The 20,838-nt window shown below is 41.9% G+C and overlaps 1 protein-coding gene across 1 annotated transcript in view; it reads left to right on the forward strand.

The window, feature by feature from the left end:
* The window catches only part of NEK10 (NIMA related kinase 10), a 177,003-nt gene that overhangs the window by 12,434 nt on the left and 143,731 nt on the right, over nucleotides 1–20,838 (forward strand). The window contains exons 2-5 of the mRNA XM_045857452.1: nucleotides 3,459–3,569; nucleotides 3,852–3,912; nucleotides 10,277–10,407; nucleotides 12,077–12,175. Of these exons, the coding sequence (XP_045713408.1) occupies nucleotides 3,496–3,569; nucleotides 3,852–3,912; nucleotides 10,277–10,407; nucleotides 12,077–12,175 (365 nt within the window). The 5' untranslated portion in view covers nucleotides 3,459–3,495. The remainder of the gene's footprint in view (nucleotides 1–3,458; nucleotides 3,570–3,851; nucleotides 3,913–10,276; nucleotides 10,408–12,076; nucleotides 12,176–20,838) is intronic.

Below are 20,838 nucleotides of genomic sequence, written 5' to 3' on the forward strand. Positions count from 1 at the left end.
GGCCACAAGGTCATGCTAGTGGCTGGAGAGGTCAAGCAGAGGAGGAGAAAAATCCTGCTAGGTAGTTGAGAGCTGCCGGAGGAGGCTGGGGCTCAGTGCGCAGCCACAGAAAAGACTCTTGTACCCTCATCACCCACCCACGGCTCTTCCACTGGAGTCAGTGGTCACAGTGGGTGACATGGGCCTTCCCCCCAGAGCCTCTCCAGCCCTTGTGACTATTGTCCTGGATATTGTCTTCAGTGCTCCTTTGCTTCTAACAGCCCGTTCCTGTATCTCTTTTTTGGAGAACTCCCAGCAAGCCACTGCCCAGACAGGAGTGTCTTGGGAGTTATGACCTCCCTTGGTGGCCCTTCACCAGTGACCGAAGGCTACAGGAACATGGAAGCACTTCCCTGGGCTTTAGACAGCTCTGAAGCATAACCTATACCCTCCAGAGCACTCCTGGGCAGCAGGCTGAAGCTACCCGCCCAGGAGACTGCTTGCCTGAGGCGGCACCCGTGCTTGACTGTCTTGGGTGGTGACCTGTCTTGGGTGGCACTTCTTCAGTGAGTTGTCTTCCTCTGGGCAGCCTGAGATCCGAACTGCACTCCCTGCCACCAAACCCGCCTCCTAATCTCTGGCTCCGTTTTGGATTATAACTATTGGCACAGTGTCATCCTTTTTGTTATTGTAAAATGAAATTAGATTAAATATTTTAAAGCATTCCCAAATTCTCAAAGTTAGGTGTTTTTTTTTGGAATGTTTTCTATATTAATAACTATCAAGTGGAAAGGATTTTGTTTTTTATCATAAAGGTAATTGTTTCTATTGGTGCTGGTGGATTTGTTTACTGTTTAATTAACTGAGACATTTCCAGAGAGTATTTATTTTCACTCTTCCAGATCAGAGAGTAAATGCTAATCTTAAACTGATAAAACTATTAGGTGATTATTTCCTGTTCATACACCAGTCAATAAAATTACGGAGATTAAACAAGGGAATAAAGCAAGGGGTTCGGTGGGGTTTGATTGTGGTAAATGTGATCTCCTAGCAGAAGCAGCCTATGAGCTTTTCAACACATTTTCATTGCTGATCATTGTAGTTTTCATTTCCTCCTTCTGAAACAGCCTGCTGCTCTGGCCTGAGCAGGAATTTTAAGCCATAGGGCTAGTGTGTCTGTGTGGAATATTCCCTCTGTCTTCAAGGGGAAAATAAAATTAGATTCTGTTTATTTTTTGACTCCATTTCTATTTCTTTTAGAACTTTTGGGGGTTATTTTAATATCTCTCTATAAAGATCACTTGGATCTTTTGCTTTTAAAGAATAATTTACAGATCATCCATTCTTTATTTCCTCTCTTCCTCCCTCCCTCCCTCCCTCCCTTTCCTCCCTCTCTTCCAGAGTAAAGCCAATGCTAATTCAAATCTCTATCTGAATATTGTCCAAAGCATATTTTAAAGTTCCTAAGTGGGGTTTTCTTTGCTTGTAGTAGAATCTCATACTTGTGATAACCTCTTTTACCTTTAGCAGTTTTCTGTCTGTGATTTGACAAAGTGCCTAAATATTTGTTGAATGAATTGAGTCCATAGTGTTATCACCTAGGCACAATCCTAAAATACCAATGATGTGTTTTTCTTGGTGTGCATTTGTGATGAGAACCTTGGCCCCCAACTGTTAATTTCAGCTGAACTCTTTGTCACAAATATGACAACTATATTGGGAAAATCATTTTTAATTCCTTAAACTATCTCTGTACATTTCACAAAATTAAATTTTACTCGCTCCTTGTTGCAGTGAAACACCACTGGCAATTCCTTTTGCCTCTAAGTACTTCTGAAACACTTGGCCTCTGGCTATCAGCTTTACAATACGCGAGGCGTGTAGCTATCAGAGAACAAACACGCTTTTTCCGTGCCTGGAAAACACATTGTGATGTCACGCCGTGACACTGCAGCACAGTGGAAATTACACATTTGGTTAAATTAAACTGGTTTTTGTACTTGCTATATAGTTGAAAGTATGGGTATCTTCAACTTTCTTTTTGTTTTTATTCTGTAAACTGAAACAGTTCAATGAAAAGTTTATTAAGGGGAAAATGGCAAATAAATTGCTTTGTCCATTCATGACCTCATGTTTTGAGTGGGGGGTGGGAAATAGTACTGACATTTATTCTTGGAAAGGTGATAATGACTACGGAGCTTAATTCAGAAGACTGAAATACCTATTGGGGCGTATTCTGAGGCTCACTATCCCACTTGTTAAAAAACAAAATTCAACCGAGTAAATTTTAAAGATCTCATTGGCTTTACCTAGCAGTTCATAAATTACGCAGCAGCATACACTCTAGCAGATAGACAGGAGCTCTGAGTTGCTGCAGAAAAAGACTTGTATAGGTGGAAGGGAGCAGGAAGGAGGAAGTTATACTACACAAACAGCAGGCCAGTTGTGGTAGGATTACTTTACTGAAAGAAGATGGTAGGGGCTTGTCAGGTAGAGCACCTAACTGATGTTGGTTTAAGTTTCTATTTCCGGGAGAGCTGAAAGTGTAATTAAGTCTTGGTTAGTGATGTGGGGCTTAGCATAAGTGACTCCATTGTGGGTCTGTTGTGTTGCTTTTACCAGGACGGTTGGGTGAGTTCAGGGTCTATGCAAGGCTGACCCAATTGTTGCAGAAGAGCTTACGACTGGAATTGATCCAAGTGAAGATTCAGGTGGCAGCTCAAACACTTAGGAATTTGGGAAATCCAATGGTATTTTTCATGTGTAGCTCTGGACACTAAAGCTTATTTGCAAGTGATGGGGTTTTCTCTGGGATGCTTATGGGCATGACCCATGATAAAGGAGGAACCCCCTGAACTAGCAGCTTATGGTAAGAAAGACAAGTAAAAAGACATAATAGCATCAGTTGGGCTTTAGGTATTTGCTTATAGATACGTATATTGGAAATCCCAAATATGGATACTTTTCCTGACCTGCAGAATAATATGGTTGGGACCATGGGCCAGATTATTTGAAATCAATGATGACTTAGAAAATATAGTACTCATTGGAGTACTATAACTGAAACAATGCTCTAAATGTATCCAAAGGCCTTCATATATTTATTTCTAAAGATCTTATTTATTTATTTTTAGAGAGGGAAGGGAGGGAGAAAGAGAGAGAGAAACATCAATGTGTGGTTACTGGGGGCCATGGCCTGCAACCCCGGCATGTACCCTGACTGGGAATCAAACCTACGACACTTTGGTTTGCAGCCCACGCTGAATCCACTGAGCTACGCCAGCCAGGGCTTAACCAAAGGCCTTTAAATGATAATAGTACATGGTGTTCATAGTAACATTTTTATTATTATATTAGAAATAAATATTAGTTTTTGCATATTTAAGTAAATGGTGTAAGTGACTTTTGTTTGTATTAATTGAGAATATTTTGGAACACACGGCCCAACTGAAGTTTTTCCCTCTGGTTTACTTTGAAAGGAATGAGATGTTAATTCTGGGGCGTTGACGTTTTACAATGCCTGATCAAGACAAAAAGGTGAAGACCACAGAAAAATCAACTGATAAAAAACAACAAGGAATCACCACCAGGTAACCCCATACCGAGTCTTTGCTAATTATTAACTCAAGCAGAGACCAGCAACTAGACTTAATAGCTTTTTGAGAAATAGCACGGACCCTTGACAACAGCTACTCTGAGTTACTATGTTTACTGAAATGTTTGATTGTTTGTGGAGTTCAGAAGGAAATGTTTAGTGTGCATCTGTTCCAGTCCATAAAAGCAGGCCCCCAGGGGCAGTGCCACCAGTGGATTACGTGACTGGTTCAGCTGCAGTCTTCTGTTGACTGACATTATGTTTTTCTTTCTCCTAGGGACTATTCAGATCTTAAAAGACTTCGGTGCCTTTTGAACGTTCAGTCAAGCAAACAACAGGTAGTGTTTGCAAAGAATGTGCATGCATCAATGAAAAAAAACAATCACATGTTTCCAGAGATCCATATAACATGTTTATGAATGACGTGTCTCCCTCTCTTTGTTCTTTGGTGTGTTTTATATTTCTTCACCCAGATGTTTCCCTCATACCTGGTTCAGGTTCTGCCAAGACTTGGCATGCACAGCCTTTTCGCTCTTCTCCTGTCATGCCTGAGTCCTGCTTTACCCTACACTTATTATCATGTGTCCTCATTACTGAAGCTCTAAGCTCTAGAAACAGTGTGTCTCCTATTGAATGCCCAGTATTCTAGTCTTCAGAGCTTTAGGGCAACTGATTTTGCAAAACACCATTTACCACATTTCCCTTCTCCCTCCCTCACCCCTGTCATGCTACTCATGTGCTGCAGCACTGCTCTCGAGACTTGCTGTGCATTGTTTGTTACCGAAAAGGGGGGAAAGGAGTGAGCTTTGGCTATTTTTATAACAGCATATTAATGTTTTTATTAGAAAGAAAAAGAATGGTACCTCTGCTTGAAATTGATCTCTAAACATTTCTTTTTGGTTTTGCTTTTGTTAAGACTTTGGAGAGTCATGAGACTAAAGGCCATCCATGGAGTTTGGGGAACAACACAGTAACGCTAGTAATAGTAACAGAAGACACTTATTTAGCACTGTGAACGAGTAAATGGCAGGGATGGGACTTGACCCCTGGTGGCCTGGCTCCAGAGTCTACTTTGCTATTTCTCGTTCCATTTTTTTAAGAGCTCTGTGGTAGCCTTTGTTATAGCAACCAAACTTACCAGAGGACTCCAGCATTTTTAATCTATTTATTTATAGTGGAGAATGACTTTCTAATGATTTGATGGTGTATAAAGGTCAAATAATGATAGCTCATTTTAGGGTGCACTTACCATGTGCCTGGTGCTCTCCCTGCATTACCCTGCGCAACAACCAAAGCTCCCACTTTTACAGATTAGGAACCGGAGAGGCACACAGAGGTTAAGTGACTTTCCCAAGATCATACAGACAGCTAATGCTAGGATACAGATCTGAACCCAAACACTGCCTCTCTGCAATGTGTGCTTCTAACCACTGAGATACCTTTTAAATGACTCGGGAAATTAAATGGCGTACAGTTCAAAAGCCAGTTGAATAAGCATTGATTCAGAGTAAACGTGGCCTTAAAATACCTTTTCTCCTGTCAGTTCCCTCTCCTCTGTTATTAGTGCCACCCCCCACCCCCGGCTCCAGGAACTCCTTTCCTCCCCTCCGCCTGTTTCAGCGGTCACTCTTGCCCTTTGTCCACCTCGACACTGCTCAGTTATCCTCCTGGCTCACTGCTCACCACCTGCGGAACGATCGCCCCGAATCCAGCGCATTCTTTCTTGGGAAGGGAAGCAGGATGACTCAGCGTGCAGTTTTAGGTGTAGTTTCCATTCTCTTTCACTGTGAGATCTTACCAGCATGTCAGACTTCTTTTTACTTGCTATTGCCTTTCTCCCAAATTTCTTTCCTGTAAAATCTTACCTGTTTCCAAGACTCAAGCTGCATCATGCCACCTCCACAGAAAGCTTTCATTTATCTTCCATTCTAGAAGCCAACCCCTCTCTCCTGAAAGCACCCTCTTTCACTCGTAGCATTATTTTCTCCCTTGTTTGGGAAACACTTGTTTACATGGCTAAGTTCCTGGCAAGGTGACAGATTTCCCATGCCGCCACTTTGACTTCCACCTCTGCTTCACTGTATCCTCTCTCCCATGAGTTCCTGGTCAGTTTTTGCCCAATTGAATTGTGTCTTAAGAATCGGGTCACCACATAAGCGTATACGATAACCCTCCAGCCAGGGTAAAGAATCAGCAATGGCGGTTTTGGGCTGTAATTTCCCAGCGTTGAAGCTCATGCTCACTGGGTCTACCTCTGTTGTGTCCCCTTTCAACACCTGGCCAGCTTAGTTCAAGTGAGTTTAATAGTCTTCCTCCCCCTTAACCAGTTTTAGAATTTGCAGTTTGTTGTCTAACAAGTTCATATGGCATGTCTTTTTATAAAACATTTCACACTCACAAAAATGCATATTTGTGATGTTTGAATTATTGAGAAAGTAGATGGTTCTAAGAAAAAAAGTGAAAATAACTATGTTCAACTATGTGCAGGTCCTCAGGTTCACAAAACTCATTCCTAATTTGTTTATAAAATGTTCATGCATTTTTAATTTTAAAATAATGAATCTTATTCTGAACACCCTATTCTCCTTTCCATAAAATAGTGTAGAGAGACATTTAGAGGAGAAGAAAGATATTGAAGGGAATAAATCAAGAATTTATTTATATCTTGCTGGTTCCAGAAAGAGGGTGAAGAGACGTATAAAGCTACGTAGAGTATGGCGGGCTTTCATTAAGTAAAACCAGGGCCAAAGAAGAAGGAAAAACAAGGGTCGGGAAGCACAGTAGCGTCAGAGTCAGGCAGAGCTAAGTGCCCATCGAAATGCGTGAGTGGGCCCCACTTTGGCTCTGAGACTTGGAGCAGCTGGTTTGAAAAGGGGAGCCTGGGATTAAGGCCCTCTAACCTGAATTTCTAGTCCAGCGAGTCCTGGCCTGTTATTTGCAAATGGGCCAAGATGGCCAATTAACCAGTGCAGAGAAAATCTACTCTGTGGGTTTGGGCAGAGAACTGCAAGGACAGACGTCCTTTGTGTGCATCTCTAATGAGCCCAGCCACTTCCTCACTGTTTCCCTCGTGTCCTGTGTTGTACTTTCGCTGTTAGTCCTGCTTGCTCTTCAGCACAGCAGAGTCTGCTGTTGCGTGGGACAGTCCCACAGTGTGACAGAGGTAGGGGCAGACACAGGCTGAGGCAGATGGAGGCCCCCACCATCCTCATAAGCATGGTTAGAATAATCAACACCCAGTAAAACCAGATAATTCAGGGAGAAGAATTGCTCCAGGGTCGTTACAAAGTTGGTGCGAGATTTTACCAGAGGTTTTTAACAAATCCTGAAGTTATCTGCCTAGAGCTGGAATTTCTATTTCCCCCCTACATTTAAAGCCATAGGGAGTTGAGAAATGGGTTTACAATAAAAAAAAAAGAAGAAAAATCAATTCATTTCAGGTCCATCAAAAGCCTTTGAAACAGAAGAGGTTTTGATAGATGCTGTGGAAAGGCAGAGTGTGAGGTACGGTTCTTGTGGTATGACCGGCCACGCACAGGGAAGCCAGTTCTGGTCCACGACGTGGCAGGACCTGAATCCTGAGTGAGTGGTTCAGGCGGTGGGTGTATGGGTGTTGAGGGAACTGAGGAAGCCGACTTTCAGTTTGAGTCACAGGGAAGGAGATGGTTCTTGAAAAGCGGGCCGGTTTTCCATCAGTAGAATCGACGGGGAAGGCATTCTAGGTGAAGTGAATAACATAATGAGATACCTGAAGGAGAGAAAAGAACAAGCACTGGAGAGAAATGGTGGTTGGACATTTCTATTGGAAGTGGTGACAAATAAAGCCAGAGGAAACTGTGCAGTGCCTGAAGGCCACCTACAAATGTACTCGATCCCGTAAGCAACAGGGAATGTTGAACTTTCCAAGCAGAAGTGGCATGGTCAAAATTTTAGGAGGGCCCTTAGCTTCATTCGTTGGTCTCTCTCCGTGCCACTCATATTATTCAAGCTGCTCAGGTGCTTTTCAGTTTCTAAAGCACATACAGTTTTTCTCTGCCTTCCAGACTGTGTAAAAATCTGCCTAGTATCCTGGTCCATGGCCCACCCTATTACCTTTACCTTCCACCCCAACAGACTCTTGTTTGCTAATTTTGTAGCTTGTTCTTATGCTAGTGTAACCCCCTCCTCTGCCCTCATGGGTCCGTGAACTCCCTGAGGGCAGAGGCCGGGGCCGACCTGCTTACTTATACCCAGTGTCTCCCACATCATCTGGCAAATGATGTGTCTGCCACAAACATGCCAATGGATGAACTCTGCTGCAGGTGATTTACTAGATGAATCAGCAAAGAGACGGGAGACAAAGTGAGCGTTCATTCAACAGCTTCACATTTGAACACGTACTATGTGCCAGGCTCTGTGAGAGGAGCTAAGAACACGAAGATAGACAGGTGTGATGCTGCCCTGGGGGCGGTCAGATTCGAGGAGGCCAATGCGTACTAGACATCGCACTAACCCGTGGTAAGTGCTATAAGAGAGATCAGCACAGTAATGCCACCAAGGAGTGGGTGAACAGCCCGACCCAGAATGCGTGGGCAGGTGCTCCGCGGGAGGCTGTTGGAGCCGAATGCTGAAAGGTGATCAGGAGTTAGACCATGCCACGGATAGGTCAAACCCATGGTCCCTTCCAGGGTGGGTGGCCAGTTTAATGTAGCCAGAACTTGGGGAGTGTTTTATCGTACTTCATTTTACTTTTTGTTATTTATTCATTTATTTATATTGTATGGACTTGTGGGTTCTGATTTTATTCTCTGGTGGATTTATCACTGCATAGCGAATCATTATAAAACTTAGTGGTTTAAAGTGACAGTGGTCATTTATGGTCCCTTACCCATTCTATGGGTCATGAATTCAGAGCAGCGTGCCTGGATGGTCCTGGCCCCAGTTTCTGACGGGGCTGCAGTCAGGTGTCAGCCAGGCTGTGGCCCTGTCAATGTCACCTGGGGCTGGCGGGTCGATCTCCAAGGTGGCTCGCTCCACAAGGCTGGCAAGGTGGTGGAAGGCCTCTGCATAGGTTGTTTGTCCTCACAGCACGGAGTCCGGGGACGCCCTGCAGAGCTAGACACCTGACATTTAAAGAAACAACTGGGTCCTTTCAAATATTGTGAAAGGTGGTGTTGCCGGCCTAGGAGATGGGCAGGACACAGGCAGACAGATGTTCATCTCAGTACAAAGGAAACCTTGGGTAAGAGTAGAACAGATACAGTAGACTGACTTAAGAGTGTTTCTCTTGGAGATACACAGATAGGTGTTGGAGGACTGAGAATGCTGGAGAGGGAGGGAGATTGTCTGGACTTGAATCCGAGCTCTGTCCCTTGCTAGCTGTGTGACCCTTGGGCAAGTCCCTTAGCCCCTCTGTGCCTCAGATGTCTCTTCTATGAAATGATAGTTACCTCAGTGGGTCAACCTACAACTGCCATGGGACAATGTCCTGTTTTATAGGATGAAAGATTTATTATTAATATTTTGAGAGAATTCAACTGTGGCTAGCATATGATGAAGAAGGGTTTTAAGGTTTTTGTTTTTGTGTTTTTTTTTTGTTAGCTATTGAACAATATCCTATTATAATGCATTTTCTATAAGCTGACTGCCCTATGGGAGGTCAGACATATTCTCTTTGGATGAGGAAATGTTTTTATGTAGATTTCTGGCAAATACTTTGGCAGAATAAGACAAGTACAACATCTTGTAGCTTTATTTGATAATTATAATATGTAGAATGGAGCAATTCCCTGAAAATTGAATCCTTTATTTTGTTATATTATGCTCTGCTTACTTCATATGCAATAAATGAGCTAATTATAGAACATCCTTTGTACTTTGGAAAGAATAGGCTGTTTGTTTGCTATATGCTCAGCTTTAATGTGTTACAAGAAACAGCTCTCAAGGTTGTCCCAATTGTAGGTAAATATTTGGTAAGTGAAACTATTCAAATGCTGATAATGTGAGAATTCATTATGTAAATATTACCAGCTCACAGTATAAATGGAACATGCTCAAGTTGTGGTTGATTTAAGCACATCACACTTTTCTTATGGTAAATTCTATAATATATTTTCATGATGTTCAGACCAATTAAAAGTGCTGGAATCTTCTTTTTCTTTATATCCCTAACACCTGGCAAGTAGCATGTATGATTGGTAAATGTTGAAGAACAAATGAATGGAAGGGACAAATGGTGACCCCTCAGTTTGGGGCTTCTCTATACCAGAGTGCTCTAGCTGGATCCCCAAACTCTCCATTCTGGTTGTACGTTTGAATTGCCTGCGAAACTTCCAAATATCCTACAATGCCTAGGCCTCACCCAGACCTGTATGTCCAGCACTGTTCGAAGTGCTGGGGATACAGCATTGAACAGAAACAGATCAGTTTCTGCTCATTTCCGACTGACACTTTAATTAAGGGAGGCTGCAAATACATAAATAACTGTAAGATATGACAGGCGGTATTACAAGGTGTAAAGAAAAATGAAGTAGCCTAAGGCCGAGAGAGTAAATGTTTGCCAAAGGTGATTAAATCTTGGAAAACCCCTCCACTTGACACAGCTAGCTTGCTGACTATTGGTTTGAAAAAAGACTTGTTCTCTCCACCCTCCCCCATTTTGTTACTTTCTTTATCCTGCGCTGAATTGTTATCCTCATGTACTCTGTGCTTCTATTTCTGTAGCTCCCAGCCATTAACTTCGATAGTGCCCAAAATAGCATGACGAAGTCTGAGCCTGCCATCAAGGATGGTGGACACAGGGCGCGAGGTCAGTGGCACGAGTCCACAGAAGCTGTTGAACTTGAAAATTTTAGGTAAGAAGTCCAGTATTTCCCTGGCTCTTAGCAACCTATTCTAATTAGCCCAAAGCTTTCTTTAAGCTTATCACGGAAGCTAAAATTTAAAACCCATTCCAACATTTACATTGAGGATCCTGAACAATTTTAGTTAGTGTTTAAACCACTCCCAGAAATAGTGTGTAAATAACAGACTTACGGCTGCTGGTGAAACTCACTGGGAGGAGCTTCAGGACACGTTGATGACATATATTTGGCATTGGCTCCACGAGGAAGTGGTTCCACGTTGTTGACCTTGCCAGGCTGACTCTAGGCTTTGTCTTCAGCTTTCAGTCCGTCCATACCTCGCCAGCAATGAGGAGAAGCAGAAGAGCCCATTGCTGTGGACAGGTGTGGGGGCTACAGAAGGTGGCTGCCAAAACCACTGAGGTTTTCAGGTGAAGGGATTGTACCTCACCTTTAACATCAAAAGTGTTGGTCCACGTTTATCTCTGCTGTCACTGTGTAGACCTTCTAGAAGCTGCACATTCTCAGGGGCCACTCCCCTGCCAGGAGCTGGTTCGGTCCGTTTTACAATGCACTAAGGTCATTTGGCATGCCACGTCAATAGTGAATGGCATGAAATATCAATATGAATGTTCTAGAATGATCAGTTATTTATTTGGCTTAGATTTTATTTTCCTGTCATTTTATGACAGTGAATTTAATAATTCCCCAAAGTCACATGATATTTCAAGTTCATATTTTTAAAATATAGTTTTAGTGAGGAACACTAAATTCTTTAACAGTTGTTACATATTCAGTCTACCAGTGTCCATGAACTCAGATACCATTATACCCTCACCTGCCTAGGCTAGGGACCCACTGTCCACTGATACCTGTGAAGGCAGAACAGTACAGATGGCAGAACAAGGGTCCAGAGACTGCCTCTGAGGTGGTGTGTTTATGTAATTACAACTTATTTGGTCTTGATCTTATTAAAATCTGTCTGCTTTACCATGTACAAAGATGTATTATATCTTCTATAGCAACATGACCCTTTGGTGCATTATCACCAATCCTCTCCTAGTTTTGAAGTGGGATGTTTTGGGGTAATTTTAACCTCATTAATGGCTATAATATCAGAAAAAAGAAGCTGAACCTGGACTATCTCAAGACTTTGTTAAACACACACACACATACACACACAAAATCAGCAACCACAAAAACTCACAGTTGATGCAGTGTGGATGGTGTTTAATAAATCCCTGTTCTCTACAAGGAAATATGTATGACAGCCACCCGGGTTAATAGCTATAGCAGCCAATGAGGTCGTGGCGAGTAGAAAAGTGAAGGGAGGCGATTCTCTGCCTATTGCACAGCTGTCCCGATAATGAGCCCTGGTCACTTTTTCTCTCCCCATACCCTCTTCCTTCCTCTGACCAATTTTAGCTGTTAAGTGTTTGCAGGACATAATTTTAGTTCATGTGGTAAAATGAAATATATATGCTTGACTGTAATCATTACTATTAGCTTTGTAACTGAATTTCTATTTCCCATTTTAACAACTGATAATCGCCTTTGGCAATATATTAATATCCAAGAATCCTTCAACATTTGCATGAATACAGGCAATCTTTCTTTGGTAACTTTGAAGCTGCCTAAATAATTTTTGCCATGAAATACTTTTCTGTTTCTTTCATCTCAGCATAAACTACAAGAATGAGAGGAATTTCAGCAAACATCCCCAGCATGAACTATTTCAGGAGATCTTTACAGCCTTGGTGAAAAACAGACTCATATGCAGGTAAGATTGTCTTAGGAGAGACAAGCAGACCTTTACCCAAGAATGGCATATTCTGTCTATCTCTCTCATGTGGTTTGAAGCAGTTTATAAGACTGAATATAACATATTTAAAGGATAAAACAGAAGAAAGGCCATTTAGAAGGAGAGGAATAAATAGGCATTGCAGACGATCTCATTGAAATCATTCTGGTTAGCTACTGAAGTTAGTAGAATTTTATGATAAATAAGGTAAAATGAGAAACATTGAAATTACATTATTTTCCTTTTCTTGAGTTTGGATACTCAGGAGGAGGTTATTGTCTGGGTCTTTATGAGAGAGACATGGGTAACACGTGGTAACATCCATGGTCCACTTTTGTCATCTGTGCAAGGACTGACACCATGGGCTGCCCCAGCCTGCGCCTTGGCGAAAGGATGGGTTGTAACATCCACTCGCAGCCCGGTGACGACCTTTCATCCCAGGACCAAATCAAGTCTTCTTTCCTTTGCTTGCCCTGCTCTGTACACAGGTGCAGTGTGGGACTGTAGAGAAGGAAGAGTTGGCAGGTTCTCTAGATTCTCTCCCACAGGTATATGGGGGGTTTGGGTGAGCCGTTGACTGCTGCTGGGCTGTGGTCAGGATTGAAACTTCCCTCCATTCTGGTCTGCTTGAAGTGTGAGACCTGGCTCTGCCGCCGCCGTGAGATGTGACGGAGGCCCCCGACAGTCAGTCCGGGTAGGATCTGGTCTTCTACTCTTCCCGGGAGGCCCAGACCCTCTCCACCCCAGCAATGGCTGGAAAGATGCCTGTGGAAACTTTGAATCTTCCCCATGACTTTGAGACTTGGCTGAGATGTCTGAGTTCTGTCCTTGTGAGATGAGAAAAAAAAATCACTCTTATTCTGGAAAACAGGAGTGATATTAATAATGTAAGGCCTTGATTGAAATGAAGCTCCTACTTGGTCCAGTGGAATATCTCCCTAATGGGCCCTCCATGATGAATCAGCTACTAAATACACGCACAAGTGGTGGCCTAATGATTAGATCCTTTGAATGGAGTTTTTAGTATTGTGTATTTAAGTACTAGACAGTGAAAGTAGTCAAGGATTGGGACAGCATCTGTCATTTCTTTTACTTGATTTACACAGAAGATTATTACACTAACTCAGAGGACATAAGAAGCCTAAAATCTTTACCAAGGTTATGTAATTGGGTCCATGCTTAGTTCTTGACAATATATGAAAAGATCATTGAAAGATTAATGAGCATGCAAAGAGTCTAAAGTTGTCCTGGATTATTTTTCTTGAGCTTGAACAAAGTAGGACAGTGATTAGTGGCAGAATAATTATGCCTGGAATGTTATGAAAAATGAAGTTCTTGAATATGATTTGATGACAACTTTCATGGATTCTTCAAGGGGTGTTTAATAGGCTATTTGTCAGGTTGGTACTTTGGGAAAAGAAGCAGATTCCCTGTGTTGAAGATGTAAAGACCTCACTGTGTCCCTATGAGGAAGGCACTAGAAGCAGATATTGTTATGGAAAACAATTGGGTAAGAGTTGGCATCCAACAGTTGAAAAAGATCTTAACAATTCTGCAGTCAAGAGATCCCCTGTCAGGACCTTTTTAAATTCTTAGTGATTAATGAGGCATCTTATATTGGATGGTGTTACTGGTTTGCAATATGAGCAGTGCCTGGAAATCTTCAAACCAGAAAGAGAGGATTATAGATCTTTTTGCTTTCATAGTATGAGAAGGAATTTAGGAATGTTAAACAGCAAGAACATCCTTTGATATCATCCTTTGGCTGCTGACAGATTGATGTGCTCAGTTCTGTTCTAAAAGCAGAGTTGGGTGAAAGAGTACTTTAGTCTCAAGGTCTTCTATTGTTTCAAGGTCTTCAAATAACCTTGGTAAGTTGGCCAGACTATCTTTTTTTTCCTTTTCCCTCTAACTTTAGACTTATTGAAGAATTACGTCTCAGGATCTTTTCCGGTGTGGTTTTACTATGCCTTTCCTTTGTGAACATCAGAGTTGTGAACTTCCAGTTGACTGGAAGACTTGGATTCAATTCAATAAACGTATCGTTGAGCATCTGCTATGTGCAAGGAAGAAAGGCAGAGCAAATGGTGGAGAAGGAAGAGTGGGTGGAAATACAAAGATGAATAGCATGTGTGGTCCCTTTCTTCCTAGGGACTCAGAGTCTACTCTGGACAGCCAAACAGTTATTTGCTCCCCAAATATAAAGGAAAATGTGGTAAAATAAACTATATGTATGGAGACCACCAAAGGCTGGATGAGATCGAGGGTGTGGACTTTGGTCCACTCCTGGCCGTAGACAAGCTCGGCATTTTCAGGATGTAATGCCATTCCGTTTTGCCCTAAGTGTGGCTGATTGGGAATTTAGAGGAGGGTGAGCCCTTCCAACTCCTCTCTTGACTTGTACCCAGCTGATGTTGCTCTTGTCATTCCTCTCCTATTCCTCCCTCCCCAACTGCAGTCTTCCCCTAACCCACAGTTCTAGATGCCTCTTTTCTGGGTTCTTCTCCTAAGATTGACCTGTGACACTGCCTTGTTCTCAGAAACGAGGTTGTCAGGCAGCCTCTGAAACGAAACAGGACTTGTTAATCCAGAGTCAGATAAGGTAACGCTGTAAACACCTCATGGCAGATCTCAAAGGGCAAGTGAAGTATCGCCTCTGAATCTAAGTTTACTCCGGGTTGCACATGGTGCTGAATCTTGATGTGTAGCACAGCACGGGAGCAAACTGTGATCTTCCAGCTTTTATTTCTGCCAGAACATCATTTGTCTATACCAGAGTCTGCTGTTTTATCTTATCTGGAGGACATTACAAAGAAAGTACAAAGAGTGCTTGGTATCCAGGATGAGGTTGTCATGAGGTTCTGCAGAGAAGTAAAAGTTGTCACAAAATTGACATATTTCCCAGTGAACTGACCACTTATAAAATTGAGCTCTACTCAAATATCTCTTCTGTTCATCCATTCCTCTGAGCCCCCTCTTGTTGGTTTATTCCTTGCTGAGTGCCAGACAATAGGAAGAGTCTATAATACAGTGCAAATAAAATATAACCTACTTGTGAAGTGAAATTGTGAATCTGGCTAAAGATGTAGAATTGTGTGGAGTTACTGAAAGTAACTTTGAATCGAAAAAGAAGAGGGTATTAAGAAGGAAGATGAAAAGCTAGAACTTCAAAAAAGCATATTTTAAATAACAAAAGTCAGGAGATGCTATTAGGAAAAATTGACGACTCTTTCTAACATATTTGCAAAAATAAACCTTTTCATGCTGCAAAAGTCAAAAGTGAATTCAAGGATATTGATTGGATCATGTTACACGATTTTGCCAGAACAAGTGTGCTGGGAGATGTCAGCACAATCTATTCCTGCTGCTTTCTGGTTGTTACAGTTACAGTTACAACTTAAATTTTGCTAAATGTGGGATAAACTATGTCTTAGTTTTATAATTTATTTTTAAGATAATGTTTAAATAGAATCATACCCTTATTTAATGTGAAATATGGTGTGATTTATTCATTAATTTTTCAAAATCCTCACCTGAGGACATACTTATTGAAATTTGGTGTTATTTTAAAATGAGTTCTTTTAACTGACCTCTTCCTGACACTTTTATTCTAGAATTACCAGAATACCCCCTCTTCTCCTACCTGTAACTTTTATAAAGGTGAAGATGTCCTAGGTTCTCTAATTTCAGTTAAAAGAGAAGCAACTGATCCATTTAGCATGATCTTTTTAAATTTATTTTTTGTCCAAAAATGCAGTCACTTTTGTTTTGATAAAAACAAGCTGGTATCCTTATTATTTTATGTCACATTTTCTGAAATGTCTGCTGCAATTTTAAAATATGTTGAAAATGAATTGGTAGAAAGTGTAGATTGGGAAGATTATATTATACTCTATACAAGAGCTCAAGAACTGCTTGAACTTGGGGACACTATCTGGCCCAAACCTCACATTCTTTTTTTTTTTTTTAAGATTTTATTTATTTATTTTTAGAGAGGGGAGTGAGGGAGAAAGAGAGAGAGCGAGAAACATCAATGTGTGGTTGCTGGGGGCCGTGGCCTGCAACCCAGGCATGTGCCCTGAGTGGGAATCGAACCTGTGACACTTTGGTTCGCAGCCCATGCTCAATCCACTGAGCTGTGACAGCCAGGGCTAAACCTCACATTCTTGATAGAAATGCTATGAGAAGTATCCTGGGAACTTCACAGGAGCACTGTGAAGGTGCCTCTCACCAAGAGCACCTATGCAGTTGGTTGTTTACTACTCAGACCTTTGCTGTCCTGTCCACTGTAGGACATATGTCTGCTGCAAGTGACTCTCCTTTGGAACTTCTGATCCTCAGCATGGGCTATTGAGACCCTGTGTCAGGGAGGTGAGAGGGGAGGACTAGAAGTTAGCCTGCAGCAGCAGTGTCTTCAATGTCTCGACTAAGGTCTTAAAATGCCTGAATTGATGGAGAGAGGCTCTTTTCTGTGATTTTTATCTCATCAGGTGGTAGAGAGGCCAGTGGGGGCCTTTGCATTCATCCTCCCTGCCTAGGAAAAGAGAAGCCTGGTCATCTTGGTAAAGGCTGTTGGATGGGGAAAACCTCCCAGAGAGGTCTCTACCCAGCCCCACTGATTGGATAGAGACAAAGGTTCATTAAGGTCCTCAAACATCTCAGGACTGGGTCTTTAGGTAATTAAAAACCTTCTAATGGCCAGGGTAAAACTCCAGTTCCTTAGCTGGTTGATGGTGTTCTTGAGATCTTGTTCCTTCTTAGCCTTATATTTTCATCCTTCCCATTGCATCCTTTGGGCTCACCAAGTTCAAAATGAACCACTCATTGTTTCTGGAAAGTTATTCCCTCTCACTTCTGAGCCTTGGCCCATGCTCATCCTCACCTGAAGGGTACTGGCCCCACATCTTTTACTTTCTGGCCCCTCAACTGGCCCTTCCCCTTCCCTCCCTCCTGTGGCCCTGGGCCTGTGATCCTTCCCACTGTACACTGTGCGTCTGAAGACCGGAGCTTGGGTCTTTCATCCCCAACTCAAGCCATAGGCAATGGTTTTATTGAAGAGCATGGGGCCTGAGCGTCTTCATAAAGTGGAATGTCACTGCATTCAATTGTTTTGATCAATGTAAAAACATTGAAATATACAGAAAATTATAAAAAATGAAAAGTTACCCTTTGTATTACTCAAAAACAGCTATATTAACTGTTGCTATATTTCCTCCTAATCTTTTTAGTTGTATGCTTTTTCTTCTTCATTTATATGAGAGATTATTATAAATGTACAAAATTGTATTCTGCTTTTATCCAGATTAGAATTTTTAAAAGAGTTGAATCATTGACTGAATATCCTTTATAATGTCCTTTTGTGTCTTTTTTTCCCTCTAAGTTTCACAACCTTTTGATGTAGAAGGAAATAAAATAAACTTTAAGAACCTAGGATCTCATGGAATCCTCAAGCAAGAATAATGATTCCTCTTTTGCCCATCACTTAATTGGAACAGATGTCTAGCTCTTACATTTTTATTTCCCCTGAAAAATTATTTAGAGTTTATCCCAAACTTAAAATGTACACATACACACACACATCTGTGTGTATATAACACAAAAAATGATATCCACTGATGTAGGTAGAATGGATCCTGAAATAAAAATCCAGTTGAGCCTCCTTTGATAGATTAGGTAGGTGAGAGGTCAGGGACAAGCCCAAGGTCCTGAAGCAGATCTGTTTTAAAAAAATACATTTTATTGATTATGCTATTACAGTTGTCCCAAATTTTTCCCCTTTGCCCCCCTTTGCCTGGTAACACCATTCCCTCCAGCACTCCCCACCGACTTTAGTTCTTGTCTATGGGTCATGCATATGTGTTCTTTGGCTTTTCCATTTCCTATGCTATTCTTAATATCACCCTTTCTATTTCATACCTATTATTTATGCTTCTTAATCCCTGCATAAAGGTACTTTTACACCATTCTCCCCCTTCCCCTTCTCAGCTGATAACCCTCCAAATGGTCTCCATACCTATAATTCTGTTCCTGTTCTGGTTGTTTGCTTTGTTTATTTTTTAGCTTCAGTTGTTGATAGTTGTGAATTTGCTGCCATTTTAACATTCATAATTTTGATCTTCTTCTTTTTCATAAATAAGTCCCTTCAACATTTCATGTGATAATGGCTCGGTGATGATGAACTCCTTTAGCTTTACCTTGTCTGGGAAGCACTTTATCTGCCCTTCCATTCTAAATGATAGCTTTGCTGGACAGTGCAATCTAGGTTGTATGTCCTTGCTTTTCATCACTTTGAATACTTCTTCTTGCAGGCCAGTCCCTTCTAGCCTGAAAAGTTTCTTTTGAGAAATCAGCTTACAGTCTTATGGGAACTCCTTTGTAGGTAACTATCTGCTTTTCTCTTATTGCTTTTAAGATTCTGTCTTTAACTTTTAGCATTTTAATTATGATGTGTCTTGGTGTGGGCCTCTCTGTGTCCAACTTGTTTGGGACTCTTCGTACTTCCTAGAGTTGTATGTCTATTTCCCTCACTAAACTAGGGAACTTTTCTCTCCTTATTTTTTCAAGTAAGTTTTCAATTTCTTGCTCATCCTGTTCTCCTTCCAGCACCCCTATGACTTGGATGTTGGTACATTTGGAGATGTCTCAGAGGCTCTTTACCCTATCCTCAATTTTTTTTAATTCTTTTTTCTTCTTGCTGTTCTGATTGAATGCTTTTTCCTTCCTTATGTTCCAAGTTGTTGATTTGCTTCTCAGCTTCATCCTCTTCACTGTTAGTTTCCTATAGATGGTTCTTTATTTTATTTAATGTAATCTTCATTCCTGTCTGGGTCTTTTTTTATGTTATTGCTATACTCAATGAGTTCTTGGAGCATCCTGATAACCAGTGTTTTGAATTCTGCATCTGATAGGTTGGTTATCTATTTTGTTTGGTTCTTTTTCTAGAGTTCTGTTCTGTTCTTTCATTTGGTCCATGTTTCATTGCCTCAATTTAGCAGCCTTCCTGTGTTCATTTCTGTGTATTAGGTAGAGCTGCTTTGACTCCTTGTCTTAGTAGGGTATCCTTTGTAGAAAAGGCACCTGTAAATTGTATGGGGCAGAGCCTTAGGTGATTACCAGGGTGGGGGCAACCTGCTTCCCAGATTTGCAACTCTGTGTGGGAGGAGGGTCAGAAAGGGGACAGTGCTGCTACTTGGCTTCTGGAGGTTGGCCAGGGAAGAAGCTGTCTCTTGGCACTTGCCCTGTTTCCAATCACTTCAGTTTCTCCCTGTATGTGATTGGTTCCCTTCCAGCTGTTAACCCTGGGGCTGAACCCCAGAGGGGGTAGATCTGTGTAAGTCCTAAGTTCTTGTGGGCCCTTTATAAGGAATCTTCTGAAAAGCTGGCAGTTTCTTCTGCCTCCTGTTTTTAAAGTCAGGAGTTGTGCAGACTTATCTTCCCGGTGCTGGAAATTTGGGCTGTGTGGTCTGGGCTGGGGCTGGGATCCCTTGCTCCTGAGGTATCCTTCCCAGTTTTTATCCACCACACATGAATGTGGGACCACCCATTCTGCCGCCTCTCTGTGCCACATTGCATCTCCATGTCTCTTGGTTCACCTCCATGTCTCCTCCCCCTTTACCCATCTGGATGAATGTGGCTTCTGTAAATCCTTGGTTGTCAGACCCCCATACAGCTCAATTTTCTGATGGTTCTGGGTAATACTTGTTGTGTGGTGTAGTTGTAATTTTTTCTGTAGTTGTGTGAGAAGGCAAAGTGTGTTTACCTACATGTCCACCTTGACTGGATGAATTGTGTTGTTCCATAATTCCAACACCATCAACCGAGCAAAGCAGCTGCCCCCAGTGGTGTCCAGCTGGGCAAAATATCCCCGCTGACACAAAGCTTGAATGGCATTCTTTTCTCCTTTGCCTCGCTGATTACCTGGTTCTTTTATTAATCAAGACTGAAAACAAATTTTATTAAAATTTTATTAAAATTTGTTTTCAGTCTTGCACCACAGAAAAATTATTACTTCCACAACCATGTTCTTTCTTTTTCACTAGTTACTATTATTTCTTATAAAACTCATTTACTCAGATGTGTAACAGTCCTGAAATTAAAATGTTCCCACCTTCTCAGGAAAGGACTGCTTGTTCTTGGGCCACAGGTAACCAGTTTTAACCTGGCCAAATCAATAGGTGACAGTTTCCCATCAGTACAGGAGCTTCTGAGAGCCAGGCAATAAGTGATGAACACATTTGGAAACTACATTCCCACGGCTCCAAGTGGTCCCACTAATGGAAGTTCGCCCATCTTTGGATGACTCTATCAGCTTTGCTCTGAGAGGCTGTGTCGTAGAAGTATATCTCTCTCACTGACAGTTCATCTTTAGTTTCTCATAGTGATTGGTGGCCTTCTCCTTTGGGCATCTCAAAGGTAACATGCCTGGCAGGACTTTGGATTTTTCTTCCCCATTGCCCTTCCTACAGCTTTACTACCCCCTGCCCCCACCTGTGAACTGAGTCCCAGCTGCTGACCTCTCTGGCTTGGCCCAGTGCAGTGGGCTGACTGGGCTCCCTGCTTTGATCCTTAGCTCCCTATGTTGGTCTCAATACCATATCCAGGAGGATTTTTCAAACTCTTTGCCAGATCATGGCAGTCCTCCG

The sequence above is a fragment of the Phyllostomus hastatus genome, unplaced genomic scaffold (assembly GCF_019186645.2).
Source record: "Phyllostomus hastatus isolate PE091 unplaced genomic scaffold, TTU_PhHast_1.1 phas_scaffold_129, whole genome shotgun sequence".
Classification (NCBI taxonomy): domain Eukaryota; kingdom Metazoa; phylum Chordata; class Mammalia; order Chiroptera; family Phyllostomidae; genus Phyllostomus; species Phyllostomus hastatus.